General features: G+C 41.7%; 2 protein-coding genes across 2 annotated transcripts in view; one reads left to right on the forward strand and one right to left on the reverse strand.

Moving 5' to 3' along the window:
• Positions 1-2,291, forward strand: part of LOC126404884 (uncharacterized) — a 107,305-nt gene extending 105,014 nt beyond the window's left edge. Inside the window, exon 3 of the transcript XR_007571534.1 lies at positions 2,245-2,291. The gene's annotated coding sequence lies outside the window, so the exon portion shown is untranslated. The remainder of the gene's footprint in view (positions 1-2,244) is intronic.
• A 1,639-nt stretch (positions 2,292-3,930) lies between these two features.
• Positions 3,931-15,809, reverse strand: LOC126405422 (jupiter microtubule associated homolog 1-like). Its single transcript, XM_050069150.1, has 5 exons — positions 15,604-15,809; positions 12,995-13,134; positions 8,222-8,370; positions 7,193-7,223; positions 3,931-4,491 (listed from the first exon to the last, which is right to left on the reverse strand). Exons 1-5 carry the CDS (start codon positions 15,657-15,659, stop codon positions 4,340-4,342), a joined length of 528 nt encoding a protein of 175 aa, XP_049925107.1. The 5' UTR covers positions 15,660-15,809; the 3' UTR covers positions 3,931-4,339.
• Between the last annotated feature and the right edge of the window lie 90 nt (positions 15,810-15,899).

Raw genomic sequence — 15,899 nt, forward strand, 5'->3', positions numbered from 1 at the left:
TAGGTGGAGTTGTGCTGCTACCTCCTCTCCCCTTGGATCTCCACAGGGGATGTGAGGACTGTAAAACTTCACCTGAGCCTCCATCGGCATATGGGTGAGTAGATAATGGCTGAATTTTCATTTTTGGGTGCACTATCCCTTTAAGCCAAAACATGATATGTTCCTAACGATAACCAAGTGTTTCTTGTGCTTAAACCCAACCACACGCTACCCACGGCGTTGTCACAACAAAAAAGTTAAAAGTAAAGAAACAGAACATCTGCTACATATGAAACATACAAATGTGTCAATGCCAGCATTTATTCTGGTGACCTGGCTGACTAAAAGAGACAAAAATAAAACTGCACACCAAACATTTCGAACTCAAAATGAATGCTGGGAACACTATTCACTCCTTTCTCATATTTCTGCATATTTCCAAAGGTCATATGTGTATCAGAAAGAAGACTGAGTAAAGCAGCAGAGAGCCAGGCTGACTCTGTGTCTGAAGGTATAATAAAAGGCACAGGACTTTCCTTGTGGGCACAGCACTTACCGAGAACAAGCCTTTATTGACTGCCCTCCAACATCCTGGCATCTCTCCAGGGCAGGAAGTTCTTTTCCTGATCTTACGTGACCTCTGCATGCCTTTCGCAGCAGATGAGGGCTTAAACACACCGCTGTTCCACAGCACTCTTCGTCTGCTGCTCAGGGTTTGGCTCTGAAGGAGCTCGAGTTGTAGCTCAGACAGTGGAGAGAAAACACAGTTACAGACTGGTGTGTCGGTACGACTGTGTGGCAATATAAATGGTTTACACGATCAAGGTAGGAAGGCCCATTGGACGAATTTTGCTTGGGCCAAATGATGGTCAGGACTGACTCTGACTATTTAAGTTCTTTTCTTTGTCACTTTTCAGCTTGAGTTTGAATAAGACTACCTTCTACCTTCTCTAGCAGGCTGAAACTATCCCTGCACAGACATATGGACAATGCAGTAGAGCGACACTGTCTGTTGAAGCCCACAGTGAGCACACAGCATGAAGACTTTCAGAAAAATACTAAACTCAGATTCTCTGGGTCAGCACGACCTGTCAAATTGCCCATTTCTGTCATTCCCTGTTATTTCTCCAGAGTGTTATCACTGCTAAAAGATCCTTCAGCCTCACAGTGAGAGACTTACAAAGAGCCTACAATACACATTGTTCAAATCAAAGTCAAGGAGTAAAGACAAGATGACTGTGTTGTGTGTGTAATCAGGAGTGATCTTTTTCACACCAAAAAAGACTGAGGGGGGATACATCTGAAGATCATCTTTTCATGCTGAGAGTCATGTTGGTTGAATATAGTTCACTAAGGACTGGACCGAGGTTTTGAAAATATACAATCAACTGTTCTATCTCTCAAAGGCTCCGCCCTCCACTGGACTCTATGGATAATACTCTCCTCCAATCATGAGCAGTCATTCGGCCACTGAAATCTCGTAGTTCATCAGGACTTGCCTACCCAATACACGTGGAGCCCATAGTATATAAAGAGGGATCATGACATCATCAGACATCCTTTTTCTCTTCAGCAACAGCGATTTGCCTGCTGTCTATTGCTTGTCTTTCAACCCATGCAAGGTCAGGCCATGGCATTTCCCAGTTTGGTTGCATACTTCCTGGGTTGGCTGGGGCTCCCTACTTCTCCACTACAATGGCCTAGGTTATAAAGAAGTAGGCGGGTCGGAGCGACTAACCTTTAGCTGGTCAGGATCGGTGCAGCTTGCTTGATGTTACATTGCCATGGGCATTCATTCATCAACAAAGGTTACAATATTGTAACCCTAGTTCTATTAGCACGAGGGCTGGCCCCTAATAGCTGACCAAACAATAGTCGACCAGAAAGGTCATCGGTCGGCACGATTTCATTGGTCGCTTAGTCGCAGAAATGAACAAAACAAACAAAAAAAACGATAAAAAAAACAAAAAACGTGAAACTCTATTAGGAGCTATGCTTTGTCAAAATAAATCAAAAATGGTTATTCTACAGGCTAGTTAATAACATGTCGGGCACGAAATCCAAAGTGTGGGATCATTTTGAGAAGGTGAAGGACGAACCCAAGGTGATATGTAAACTCATCTTTATTGGTCGACTACAAACATGACGTATCATCTGAAACATGGAAGTAGCTACATGCCCATTAGCCCACAGCATCATTAATAGGCGGCTCGCTCAGTGTGTGACGTGCACTTGTAGATAAAATATAGGCCTATATTAATGAAGGTTCATTAGTATGGTTTTGTATTTCTCTGTAATGTAGCACAGTGTTAACAATGTTACTGATACTATTCTTTCTCACACCTTCAACTCAAACCATTGTGTTGCCCCGCCCAAAATATATAATTTAAGAATTAAATTGATATCGGAAACATGCGGGCGACTAGTCGACTAATGGCCCTAAATGACGACTATTGGTTGACTAGTAAACTTCTTAGTTGGGGGCAGCCCTAATTAGCACAGGTGAAGCCCTTGACCTATAGGGGCCATGCTGCTTCTATGCTGCTTGCTGAACAGGATGTAGGGTGTGTAGTAATGCGTCCATGAGCTCTGCACGTCCGGCTTGACTGGCTACGTTTATGCAAAGTTTAGAGGGCAAATACGTGCTTGTAATTAGAGGCGAATATTACCCAGGGTCCTGTAGAGGGCTCTGCCTGGTCTAATAGAACTAGGGCTACATAAACCTTCAAAACCTTCGTTACTTTTCAGGGTTGAATTTTAACATCCCTTTCTATGATAATTGGAATGAGCGTTTACTTTCTCAACTGTGCCACTCAGTCAGTTTAGGAACTGTAGTTTCCATGCTGTTATTAGTCATATGTTAAAGGGGAACTACACCCATTTTCAAAATAAGAAAGCCTAATAACTTTGGTAAACATGACCAACTCTCTCCCAAATCCCAGTGTTAAAACTCAAACTTGTGATGTCATCAAGTATAAAGACTGGAGCTGCTCCATAGACAATGAATCAGGGAAGATGTTACAGATGACACTGAGAGCACCCAGGGGGAATGTTAAGAGTACATGGGTACATTTTCTGTTTCAGAACTGAGAACACTACAATAGAATAAAGCTTATTTGGGTTTTAAAAGAAAACAAATATTTTGTGTGTCCACAAAATCAGACTCCCATTCATTGTCTACGGAGCAGCTCCAGACTTAATACAAGTTTGAGACTAAGGGTGTTTCACATTTGGTCCTTTTCAGCCCTCTAAATGGACTCAGAGCTGTGACTCAGCATTTTTTGTGCATATGTGAGCACTCTAAGAGAACTCAGACCCCTCTGAAGCAAACCGTACTCATGTCAAAGAAATACAAGTGCTGGTAAAGAATGACTGGTGCACTGTATCCCCTTTGTGTGCTCCTAATGGTGCTCAAGAAGGCAAATAAGCTCCAACTAAGACAAGCATTTCCAAATAAAGCCATATTTGAGGAGTGCTGTGTGAGGCCCAGTTTCACAAGTAACTATTTGCACGAATCACTTCACCTTTTAAATCCTACTTTTGTTTTAAAAATCCTACAATTCTTCACAAAATGCTAGGCCTCTCTCAAATCAGAAACACTGTTAGGAGAGCCAAATATCCGGCGTATGATGTCATGAAAAGACATGCAGTTTCTCTTTTGGCAGAACTGTAGGCAGCTTTCGTGATTACTTTGGCTGGGCAGATTTCCAGCCACAGAGCCTGTCTCTGCTCTCAACAGCCGCAGTCTTCAGGCTCCATCTCTCAGTACATAAATAATATTCGGCTCCATTTGTTGGGCCATTTATGCACATGAAAACTGGAAAGGAGATTCAACAGTACAGCTGAGTTTATGTCTATATTTTTGTTCTTTATTTACGTGCCTTCTGACCTGTAACTGAGCATGATCAAATTTCCATCACTGTTAGTGCATAAAAAGTCAGCCACAGCAAATTCATATCAATCTTTATTGTATTTAGAAATCCACGCATCAAATCTTTTTTATTATTTTTTCCTTTACCATTTACAACAGGGAAGAATGAGGGACAAGCTAAACGTCATGCCTTTCCCAGCAGGCGCGATGCACTACAGGATGGGCTGAAATGGAGGAGGGGGAGAGAGATACATAAAGTGCTTTTGTCAACAGTTTTCTTCTTTTAATAGAAAAAAGGATAAAACAAAAGGTTTGAGGGTGGAGGGAGAGGACACAGGGGTCCGTGGACGTGACAGCGTGAGTGCAGGTGAAGTAGGGAAGAAGGTGACAAGTCGATGAGGAGGAAGAGAGTGGTGGGGGGTATTTATCTTTAAAAAATAAAAAAAAAGCGTTCGAATGAAAAAAAAAAAGAAAAAAAAAAAAGTGGTCTCAACCCAGGATGAGGCTGGACTTGCCACCCGGTGGGTTTCTTCGGCCGCCTGTGGCAGCGTTGGCACCTCCCGACGGGGCAGAGGGCTCTGTTGTCTCCTTCTGCTGCTGCTCTTGCTCCTCCTGCTCGCCCTCTGCGTTGTCAGGACACTCTACAGACGCAACAACACAACACATTAATCCGAAGCATGAAACAGTGGCTGACATTTAAGGAATGCCTTCACAGACTGTTTCTGGATGACAGTATATGTTATTAGCACCAAACAGCTTACAATATGCTGAGTACAGTTTAACCATTTCACAGTAAAACACAGTGTTTATCTGGTCAAACAAACTGTGCCTGGGAGCTAATGATAGTAGATGACTGTGTATTATGTCGTCTGCAGAACTGCTCTACAAAGGAGGGGTGCATTAATGACAGAAAAGCTAGGGACAGAAGCGCTAAAAGCTTTTAGGGTAAATACTGGTGAAGTGGTTATAGATGGATAGGATATATGCCTTCATTTTAATTTTTTAAACCTTGAAATCAATATAATACATTCATCTGGTATGGCAGTTAGTGCTACGTTGCTAAGCTAGGCTAGTTAGCTTCTTCATGAATGGATTTAGTTGCTACCTAAACAAACTTAATTACTTTGACATTAGTTCATGAAAAGTGACAGAATTTCAATTACAGCAAACACCTATAGGTAAAAAGTAGGGGTTGGCAAGAATTCTCAAGTACTCGATTTGGACGCCAGTGATAACCGTCCAACTTCCCACATGTGAACATGACATTTATATTTCTTTTTACTGTTAAAAATATGTAAAATCTTATTCATTCTGCACACAGTGTATTACTTCGCTCAGCGCCTCCTCATCCCGCTGTCGCTCTCTCTTTGTGGCATGAGACTAATGTGGGAGTGTGAGCGCCGCACTAGGTAATGGTTAGACAGGGTCCGCCCGCACACACAAACACACACAGAGTGACAGCGCTGTTAGCATCACATGGTTACCTCGATTATAATGGATTCAATGTCACAGTCTGATTTTTCTTATGTTAACTTTAAATTTATTGTTTAATCTGCTAATTAAAGACTGGTTGTTTAATAAATGAAAGTCAAATTGCACTTGTTTTCTGTTGCTGGCCATATTACATTCCTAATCTTACCTTAGATTTTTTTTGTTTTGTGATAACTTGAGTACTATATAACAATTTAATGCCAGTACTAAAATATAGAAATTCCTTAAAATGCCCAAACTAAATTTAGCTTCATTAAAGGCTAGCGTTTGCTATCTCACCAGCTAACTTTAACTGGATTTAACAGCCCTGCTTTGTCTGCTTGCTTTTGATTTTGGCGGTGTTTTGTAGCATCTGCAAATTTACCATGCAATTTTTGAAATTATGCATTTCAAAGAAAACTGCAATTTTGATATGTTAGCACAAATGCCTACGAGTCACACTGGTCACAACTAAACTTTGACTTCATATGTAGTCACTGCTTTTTGTTTTAAAGTCTAGAGTACTTTCTTGAGGTTAGCCAGTCCTGTAATAAAATCACAGTGCTGAAGCACTGGGCTCTCTTTGTCCATTAGTGCCTGAATTACTGGAGAATGTGCAAATTCAAGGGGACTTTTCCACTTAAACGTCACAAGTATGGACAGCAGTGATTTTAAAATCTTTTTTTAGGCAAATGGACACTCAAATATTCACTGCTTGACATCAGAGCAAGTGGCAGCGCTACTGTTACAACTGCATTAATATAGTTTGTGCCCATTTTTCAGGCGCAGATATGAAACAAAAATTAGGCCATTTTTAATTAAACACAGTATCTGATTATTGTAAGTTGAAGGAACAGTGGACAGGAAGCTGTGGTTTGTTTTAATCACTACAGACTGCACCTAAACTTGAATGTGCTTGTCTTATAATATGTTACTAATTTGATATACTAAAGGTTCTGCTTTTATAATTATATGAGTAGCATTTTAGGTTACAGTTTTTTCTCACCACCAAAGTTAATATTTGGTGATCAAGATCACTATGTAGTCATTTCTTTTCTGAGCTTAGTGATCTTATAGGAATCCCACCTCTGACCTGCATCTCTGAGCTCGCCTTCGCTGGCACAGTGACTGTGTAATGAGCTGATATCTCAGCAAATCAGACACAGAATACACAGAGTGCGGCCCAAACACAATGAATACTGCAGTGCACATTTGCTCAACTCTATTTTCTTGGTAAATCTGCCCCTCTGTACCTGGCCCACTCCCAGCTGCCCTTCTCTCTGCTTGCTTTAAAGAAATATGTAAAGAAATACAGTAGTGTGTAAACAAACTGACTTAGGTGCTCAATATTTTCTACTAGGCATATAAACGTTAATATACATATTTATAACACACTTCAAAGTGTACACACATTCCTATCACATTTCAAAGCGGGGCAAATAAATGAATGCTCATAGTGACGTATGGTCAAACCCTCCATTATCTGAGGAGCCAGCCACTCTCTTACAAACATGCACCTGGAGGTTAATAAAAAGCTTTTCATACTAAGTGAAGCCTGCCATCAAACAACAGCTGCTTGACTACAGACCATCACGCCATCATGACAGGGGAAAACCACATCAAACAGATCATGTGATGTTGACTTACACAGGGACAACATGTGTACTGTGTCTTAGAGAGAAAAAAAAGCCATGGCATACCAGCAGAATTGTTTAAAGAGCCAGCGAGAGTGGAATTACCTGATCTGTTATACTGTACCATGGAGCTATTCACTGGGTAATGTAAGTCATGCACTGCTGTTTAGACATAGTGGGAGTGAGACAGAAACTTAAAAGGAGCATTATAAACTGTTTAAGAGTTCAGGGTACTTACCATCATTTGCTTGTTCTTGGCCATTTTCAATCTACAATAAAAACATAAGACACAAGTATTAGTAATCCTCACCAAATCCAAGTAATTTTTTTCTGTATATAAAAATGTGTTCCTGTACCCCTGTATCAGAATCCTATTCTACTCTGTGACAACACAGTTCCCCAAGCAGGCAGACAGAGACTAGTCATTGTCAATGCTGGTGGATATCCCAGATCCTCTGCTCATTTTTTTTGGTGTGAGAGGAGGTGTTATTGTTTGTGTCACAACGCCAGAAGAAACTTCTCTAAAACTGAGACTCAGCTTTCTGACCCTTGAGATATTTTAGTAGGGATGTCAACAGTAACTGTTAATCTGTAAACCACTGAGCATATTTCAAACTGGTTACACCTGTTTGTCTACAGGTTAATTTTGCTTCTCTCCAGAAAATAAAAGCCAAGATGTTTACTCCATTTACTCAGTTGTCTGACTGGCCCGATATTTTCTCGAGATTGTCTCGTCAATGTCTTCAATGGTTTGTTTAATCTGACCAACAGTCCAAAAAATCCAAAGCTATTTATTTTATTATGTATGACAGAGAAAAACATTCAATTCTCCCATTTAACAAGCATGAAACAAGAAAAAAGTTTAGCTTTTTTTCTTAGAAAAATGACTTAAATGATTACTGTATGATCACAATATTTTCCTATTAAGTTTCTGTTGATTGACTAATTGATTAACAGACGAATGGTTACAGTTTAGTTTCAATGTTCCTTTATGCTTAAATTAAATTGCTTAATTAGAAAAAAAAATCTAACCATATCAGAAAAAATTAAACCTCCACAGAGATTAAAAATGTCAGTGGAGAACATCTATCAAACAACATCCTGGGTCAGTTTCAAACTGATGGATTAAGCCATCCATCCCCCAACGAATTTTTCCACTGAACTGTTTTAGAATTATACTTAATCTATGACAGGGTGCTTTTCAGCCCCAAACTAGGCTGCGGCTCTGTTTTGGAAACAGCGGCTGTCAGACAAAGTGAGAGGTTACCTCTCGTCTCTGGTTCCACACCAAGGCTGCTCCAGAGTTGTGGATGGTGGTCAGTTCCGGCTCAGGGTTCTTGGGGAAGAGAAGAGGCTGCTGGCATCGCCTAAGTGGGGCTGAGGGCTCCCCGCACAGGGTTCCTGCAGCTTCCCCAGCTGGGAAGGTAACAGACAGACAGAGCAACAGACTTAATTAAGACTGAGCAGAGTGTAATAGTCCAGCCAGATCTTATTTATACAGCCAAATATCACTGATCACAAATTTGCCTCGATGTACGACACAGTCTATCCTTAGAAGAAGGGAAAACACTCCATACTCTAGCTGTAGTGCCTATTTTATTGATTTTTTTTCTTCCTTTTTGGCCAATAGATTATACTGAAGCAAGAGAGGAAACACGAGGCAAATGACAAAACATGACTCAGGCTTCAAAGCAGCTGAGTCATACCACACAAACACTAACTCAATCAGCCACAAAGCCACCCCAGACCCTAACATTTCTAACGTATGAGGCAACCATGCTTACTACAAGATTCATCTCCTCAGATTTGACAAAACACCCCAGCTTTATGAGGGAATTTGACCGAAATAACATGAGACAAAATCACTGAGAACCAACAGGAAACATCACCAAATCCGCTTGGGCGTCTGCAACAGACCCAAAAACACAGTGGAACACTTCCAGGCAGACAACATGAATGCCAAAACTCACATAACCCTGTAGCGCCTGCATTCTCCTTTAGCAGAAAGAGCATTAAAACCCAGTGTTTGGCCCGCTGTGGGGAACTAAAGCCACATAAGGTAACAGCCCAGCTCTAGCCCAGAGGGCCAGGGAGGGGACAGACTGTCTTTGTCATGGGGAGAACAACGGCAGCTGAAGAAGCAGAGGAGTGGCCATTGTTGTTAATAGAGTGAAGTGAATCAGCACTGTTGAGAGGCTCTATCACGCAACAAGAGCTCCTTCATTACTGGCTCCACATTTCTGAGTCTGATCAATTCTCTGGACAGTGAATGGAAGAGGATTAAACCAGATTCATCGGCTGTACAGTGATGCATTATGTTATCATCACTCACAACACATAGCCGTCTACTTAACCTTATAGACCTCCTGGGTTCATGATATAAATGTATGATCACACTGACCCCACTGGTCAACGAGCTTGAAGACAGGAACAGCAACCATGCTGCTGCTGCTGCTGGTCATCTTGTTTTCCTCTCTGATTACAGAGTGCTCCTCATGTGGCCAGAAGCTGAGGGCACTTGAACAAACCAACAGCTCTGGTATCTGAAAACCCTAAAATCCTGACAAACAACCTGCCAGAGACTCTGGCTGAATAACAATATGCTTGTGTGTCAGCATAAACATAACATCAGCACAGCTCTACAGCTAAATGACACAACACAGTCATACTGTAACTCATTAGAAGATTTTTCAAAACCCTAATAATGGGCTTTTTTTTAAATTTAGCTAGTTTTTCAGTTCATCCAAATCACAAAAACATTTTCTCCCTCACTCCTAGTGGTACCAATTACGGCTGGAATGAGGTGCTATTGGATGCCAATTGTATATGTATTGCTATTTTACAAATACTGCAATTTGATATTATGATTTATTGTGATTTGCTGACTTTTAAAAGCACTTCACCATTTGCAGGGCTGCCCCCTAACAGTAGGCGATTCTTATCATTAATCGGAGACCCCTAAGTCAACTGAAATTGCTTCAAGTCGAGCATTTGTCTTTTTTCTTATGACCGTCAGCAGGTAGTGTACTTCTGGGGATGTTTCGGTCTCCTGATTTTGCTGCAGAGTGAGTGCTCTTTACTTTCACACTGCTGCATACACAGAGAAAGCTGCCTGGAGGAGGAGAGGTTCTGCCTTGTAAAGCTTTGAAGTCACATTATTTTCTGCCTTCTGCATATTAGTGAATTCACAGCTCACAGCAACTTAATACGATACAATCTCTGGCTTATGTTTGATATCTAGTGTCATCAAAAAATGTTTCTGCACATTTCCGACCCGTCGTTAGCGCAGTTAGCTTGTTTACTATATTACGTGAACGTCACTGTCACACTGAATGTTCAAACTCTCAAACTGTTTATGGAAAACAAGGAATGAATAGTTGAATAATCATATTAAACAACCAAATCTGATTCGACTGGCACACTTCTGAGGTGGGTACAGCCTTTACCATTTGTACTAGACCATGAGAAAAAGTTCCATCATACACTTCTACAGTCTGTATATCATGAGGCCTTTTTCCACAAACAATGCATATCATGTCAGTCAGTCCTTGACTTTTATTTCAGCAGCATCATTTATTGCATATAGAATTGGTAAATGAACTATTAACTGTTTTATGGTCCTGTTTTTAACAATTGTATGCCAGTGAAGCACTTTGTGTTCTTGCTCTGTGTCCAGGTTCTATACGAGATAAACTTTACTTGCTTACCAAAATGTACATCTGCAAAGTAAATTCAAACTGCTACAATTTGCTGACCTGCTTGTGTTTCCTATACACTGGTTTGTTTGTTGTGGCCAGCATAATATCAACATTGACCACCACATGATGATTTAACTTTTTTTTCTATTCAAAAATTCTGAGGAAATCTTATTTCATTGTAAAGCTGTGGGCGGTACATTGATTCACCCAGCCCCTCCTCGCCCTGCCCTCTCTCTCTTTATCAGACCATAAATGAGGTAAGTATTAGTGAGTGAGTGCACCTCTTTGCTCTTTGCAGGGAGGAGACTGGGCAGAAGCTCTGTCATTGTTTTGTTTTGTTTTTCTTGAAAAGAATATGACCTCACGGTACAATAGATTACCACAATAAAAGCGGCAACTTCTTTCAACCTTGACATTTGAATTATAGCAATAAAAAAAAAACTCTTAAAAAAAGCGATTTCCCCCCCCTGCCCCTATAATAGCCATGAGGATATTTCAAGGTTTATTTATTCAGACTTTGAGATATTAGTTTCTAAAGGCTCTGCCATCTATCCAATACTATTAAAGTGAATGAAATTTCATTGATTAAAGCATTACAGACGGCACTTGAAAACCTTGGCATGTCTTTCCAGAACTAACATCAACAGATGTTGCTGTACATAGTTTTCACTGGAAACACTTCTGCAATAGAAATTAACCCTCTAAAAACTGTGCACAGAGAGGTCTACAGATAATGCAGGACAAATCTTGACATTGTCTGAGTCAGGATATTTTGATTCTGAATGACCACAAAGTAGAAAATAAGCTCTGCTTACAGTCTACAGAGGCATTACATGATCATGAAAATCAGCCACAAATCTGTCTTAAGACCTGCCTCTGTCTCTCTTCTTTAGCCTTTTCGTTGCCATCATGAAAACATGTCTGACCACACTCTGGTCTTCATTGGTTTGTATTTTCTTTTGTTGTTTGTGCAATGCTGTCTTGTATTATGATTTTATCAAGATATTCTATAACCTCCAATAACCCTTTTTATTGAATCATTCCTGTGTTTTTATTTGATCATTCCTCAGGTTTATTTAATCTCTGTGCAAAGCACTTTGGTCAACATTTGTTGTTTTTTTAAATGTGCTCCTGCAACTCTAATTTCAGAAAGTAAAATTCAAATAACTATCTTCCAACTTTTGTTGCAAGAGAAGTTCTTATTATAACAAGGCTAGGCCAGGACAATATTCACAACAAAAGCATATTTTCAAAAGGATAGACTCAGGACAGCATGCCAAAGCAAACACACCTGCTCATCTATACTAGGAGTTCATACATAGGTCAGACAGTTCGCACAATGCTAACAAAACCTGTTAAAGTAATAAATGTTCCTCATTCAAGCAGAAACAAATATCCTCGTCCAGTTGTATCCGTTAAAGTGGGAAAACTATGAGGGGGCTCCCATTAACTTGACCTTGACCCAAGTGAAACAATGCAAACAGGAAAAGGCTTTAACTGTCAGCAGCTGCTGTCCATAAAGGTCAGAGGCTGGAGTCATAATTTTAGGGTAAATTCTTCATTGTCCACACATTCAGAAAACTTGATACACCATGTAAACCGTTTTCCACAAGTGGCCAGCGTGAAAACATGTGATCCATTGCTTGTGAGCAACTTCACTGCCCTGAGCTGGAATTGAATTCCAGTGCTGCAGTGCTTGAATCTTCCTCTTATGCATTATCAAATCTTAAAGCCTTAACCAAACACTGACTACCTGGCACAATCCTGTCAGACTACATTAATTTTTCATGCAAGCTGCTGTGGCTGTATGTTTGCAGTGACCTTGACCACTCGAAAGCCCTTCACAGGTCTCCCCCTCTGCTGCATTTGCCTGCCTCTCCTCATGTACTCAAAATAAAACTTCCCTCGTGTCTATACAAGGCCACACGTTTCACCAATTGACACATTTTTTAACTGACCTATTTCTTTCCGCTGAGGGCTGATCCTCATCCCCATCTAACAAAGCCTAGCTTCAAATTACCCTTATCCCAGCACTCCAGGGCTTTTTGGCTATTATACTTGTGGGATGTTCTTTCTGACTACCTAAATGGAAAAATACTTAATAACACTCCAGTTTGTATCTTTGCTTCGCTCAAGTTAGAAGAATTAAGTCTGTGGTGTTTTTTGCTTACTTAAGGCATCTGTAGTTCTGTCTGCTTTTGCAAGACTGAACTTGCCCGTGCGCCCTCCCTGGTGCAAAACTCAAAACACTGTATATGTTACCTTGTAAATCAAAACCCTGTTGTTTTCATTCCTTTATGAAATTAACTAAGACAGGTTCGAGAGATATTAGATTGAATTACTGGGTGGATTGTTCCTCCGATGAGCATGGGGGTCATCAGGTTCTGCAAAGATGCTGGAGGCCATCTTGTTCTTGCGAGGGGTCGAGTTGTCGTCTGTGCCGAAGGTGATGCTCGAGTCCCCGCCAGGCGGTCGTAGTACCCTGAGGAGCAATAAATGATGAATAATGTCATCTGATTGACATTCTGCTACCATCTTTCCATCCCCCACTCTTAAGGCCAAACTAAAACACAAGGCCTCGTCTCACATGCCTCTGATCAGCTGCACAGTGCAAAAGGAAAAAAAAAAATCAATAGTCAAATATAACATGAGGGCGCCTCAAGCTACTACAGCCTTCTCCACCCAAACCCTTTCATACACATACCGCACACACAGAAACACACAGGCTACCAGCAAGGTCTCCGCTCTCTAAGCTCCGGCTGTCAGCCTGTCAGACAGACAGTCACAATCTCTGCCCTGCAGCTGACTCCAGTCGCATATAATCAAAGAGTTAGCTGGCTAGCTGCTGCCTCTTCTCAGCACAGATTCTTTTGCAGTGACACACAAGGGGCTGGTGTCAGTTCCTGGTTGCATTGTGATTAGATGAGTAAATCAAATCTGATGCCCCTTTGGGTCAATACTACACAATGGAGGTGAAAAGTCGGATGTCCACAGCTAATATAGGTCACCTAATAAATAGATTGTTCTAGAAGACTATAGAAAGCCTGCATGCAGACCAGTGCATGGTAAACAAAGCGCACTTTCCACCGACATTCCTTCCACCACAAGCCAAACAAAAGGAACACGATAATGAGCAGGGAAACCCTTTTTCCTTGCTCTGCTGAAGGACAGTCAGGGTGGACGACAAAAACTGGTGTGTTTGCAGTGCCCCGGCTGGACCCCTCCCTCTTTTTTCCAGCAAACTCTCCTCTCCGCAGAGTCCCTGAAGCCACCAGCTGACACACCGAGCAGCTGTCCAAGGGCCAGGCGGGCAGATGGGAGTCCAAAAAACAACTGAGCTCTCGAAGCACAAAAAAAAAAACTACAAAGAAAGCAAGTACAGCAGGAAAAACCAGACGGCGTGGACTGCATTGGCGTGAATTTTCTCAATCAATTCTTGTATACACAGTAGTGCTCGTCACACTTGGCTGTGACAGTAATGCCTAAACCAGACTTCACCTCCCGGCCAGAGAGGATGAGCTCATGCTTTCCACATGGATTGCGATGGGGGGAAAAGCTTTTAGCTGCCTGGCAGCAGACCCCACCCTAGAATGAAACTGCAAATAATATCAATGAAATGGCATTAATGTTTAGGCGCTGGAGGGCAGCTTCAGCCCGGTGGAGCTATGCCTGATATAGCTGAGCCCCAAAGCCAAAGATGGCATGTGTGATAAGGCAGGGTGGGAGGCTTTTGATGGCCTACAAAGATTTTAGCCTAATTCTGCTCAAGTTGCTGCCATACGGATCCTTTTGGTCGGCCAGCATCAGGAATGACCAGCAGCTCGTAAAAGGGGCTTTAAGGAGCAAAAGCAAAAGAGCTAAGAAAAGATTTACAGGCTTAGCCAGCTCAAAGCCCCCACCCAAGCCCCCGCATCATCCGAAAACAGCATGCGACTTCAAAACGCTTAATGACTGACCGAGATTTGACATGCTCACTAAGCAAAAGGCTAATAGTACCAGTTTTCCTCAAAATCTGACTTAAATGGCACATAATCACGACCCATTATGGATGCAGCTGTAAATTAAAGGCATTTTCTCTGCATTGTTTTCACTGCAAAGGGGCAGGAAAGCATCCAGACGAGACGCATCACTTACAGGAAAGCTATGACTGCATGCTTGGAGGATGAGTGGCCCTCTTAAGGTGTTTTCCACAATATATAAAGATATAACAGATACAGCTAGTCAGACGAAGACAACAGGATGGACATGTCTATTGCAGCTACACATGATAATCTGAGTTGCTCTAAACTTCCATTGGCCCTGACCAACAATGAGCTATATTGGTGATAACGACATATGCAGACCCAAGTCTAGTCTGGGATTCTTCCTGCAATCAATCACATATTTGGCTCCTGAGCTGTACCTTTCTCCATCTGATAAAAATGCTACACATCCAGTATAAGGTCATAAGCTAGCAGCTCCAAAGAAGAGCACGTTTTAAAGTCACTGCATGGGAAGAGCTGCGACTTGAACAACAAAAAAGTTATTTTTTATATCAATCACAGTTAAAGCTGGCAGGCTAACGATAGATAGCTTTGGCCATTTCTTCCCCCCCAAAAAAGATGGAAAACGTTCCTTCGTCTACTTCTGGTTCCTCTCTTTTCTTTCTCAAACTCGCCTGCCTAATTAACGTTATGCCTCACAGCCCAGACAAGCTAACCCAACTAACTTAACTGTAGCTAACGGCTATACGCTGCATCAGTCACCCAATAAGATTAACTTAATTAGCAAGACTATCTGACAGTTTAGCTAAATCCAGAAAAATCCCTCGCCAGCCACCAGCGGGGCTAACGTTAGGTAGCAAGGCTGCCTTCAAGCAAACGCAGGAAAAAAAGGAGGCGTTTGCTAGCCGAGAGGCTCGCCCGCATCACACTCTTTTGTTCCTCCGAGAAAGGTTTTCATGTCTTTTTACCTGGAACTGTTTTTAGTACCAGGCTCCATTCCTTTATAGGTGGTTGTCGTCGTCATCTTTATGGGGTATTTCGACGCCTTGACGGGAACAAATAGTCTATGAGAAACTAATAGAAAAAAAAGTCCTCCTCCTTCCCCGCAGAGCTGCGACGGGATGTAGACTCCACCCGACACTGAAAAACATAACGAAGACCAGATCCGCTAGTTCTGCGGTGCCAGCCCACGAGACCCATCCCACCAGCGTTCGGCCCGCTCTGATTGGACACAACACCACAGAACTCCTCTCCCATTGGACAG

Source organism: Epinephelus moara, chromosome 18, assembly GCF_006386435.1.
Source record: "Epinephelus moara isolate mb chromosome 18, YSFRI_EMoa_1.0, whole genome shotgun sequence".
NCBI lineage: Eukaryota > Metazoa > Chordata > Actinopteri > Perciformes > Serranidae > Epinephelus > Epinephelus moara.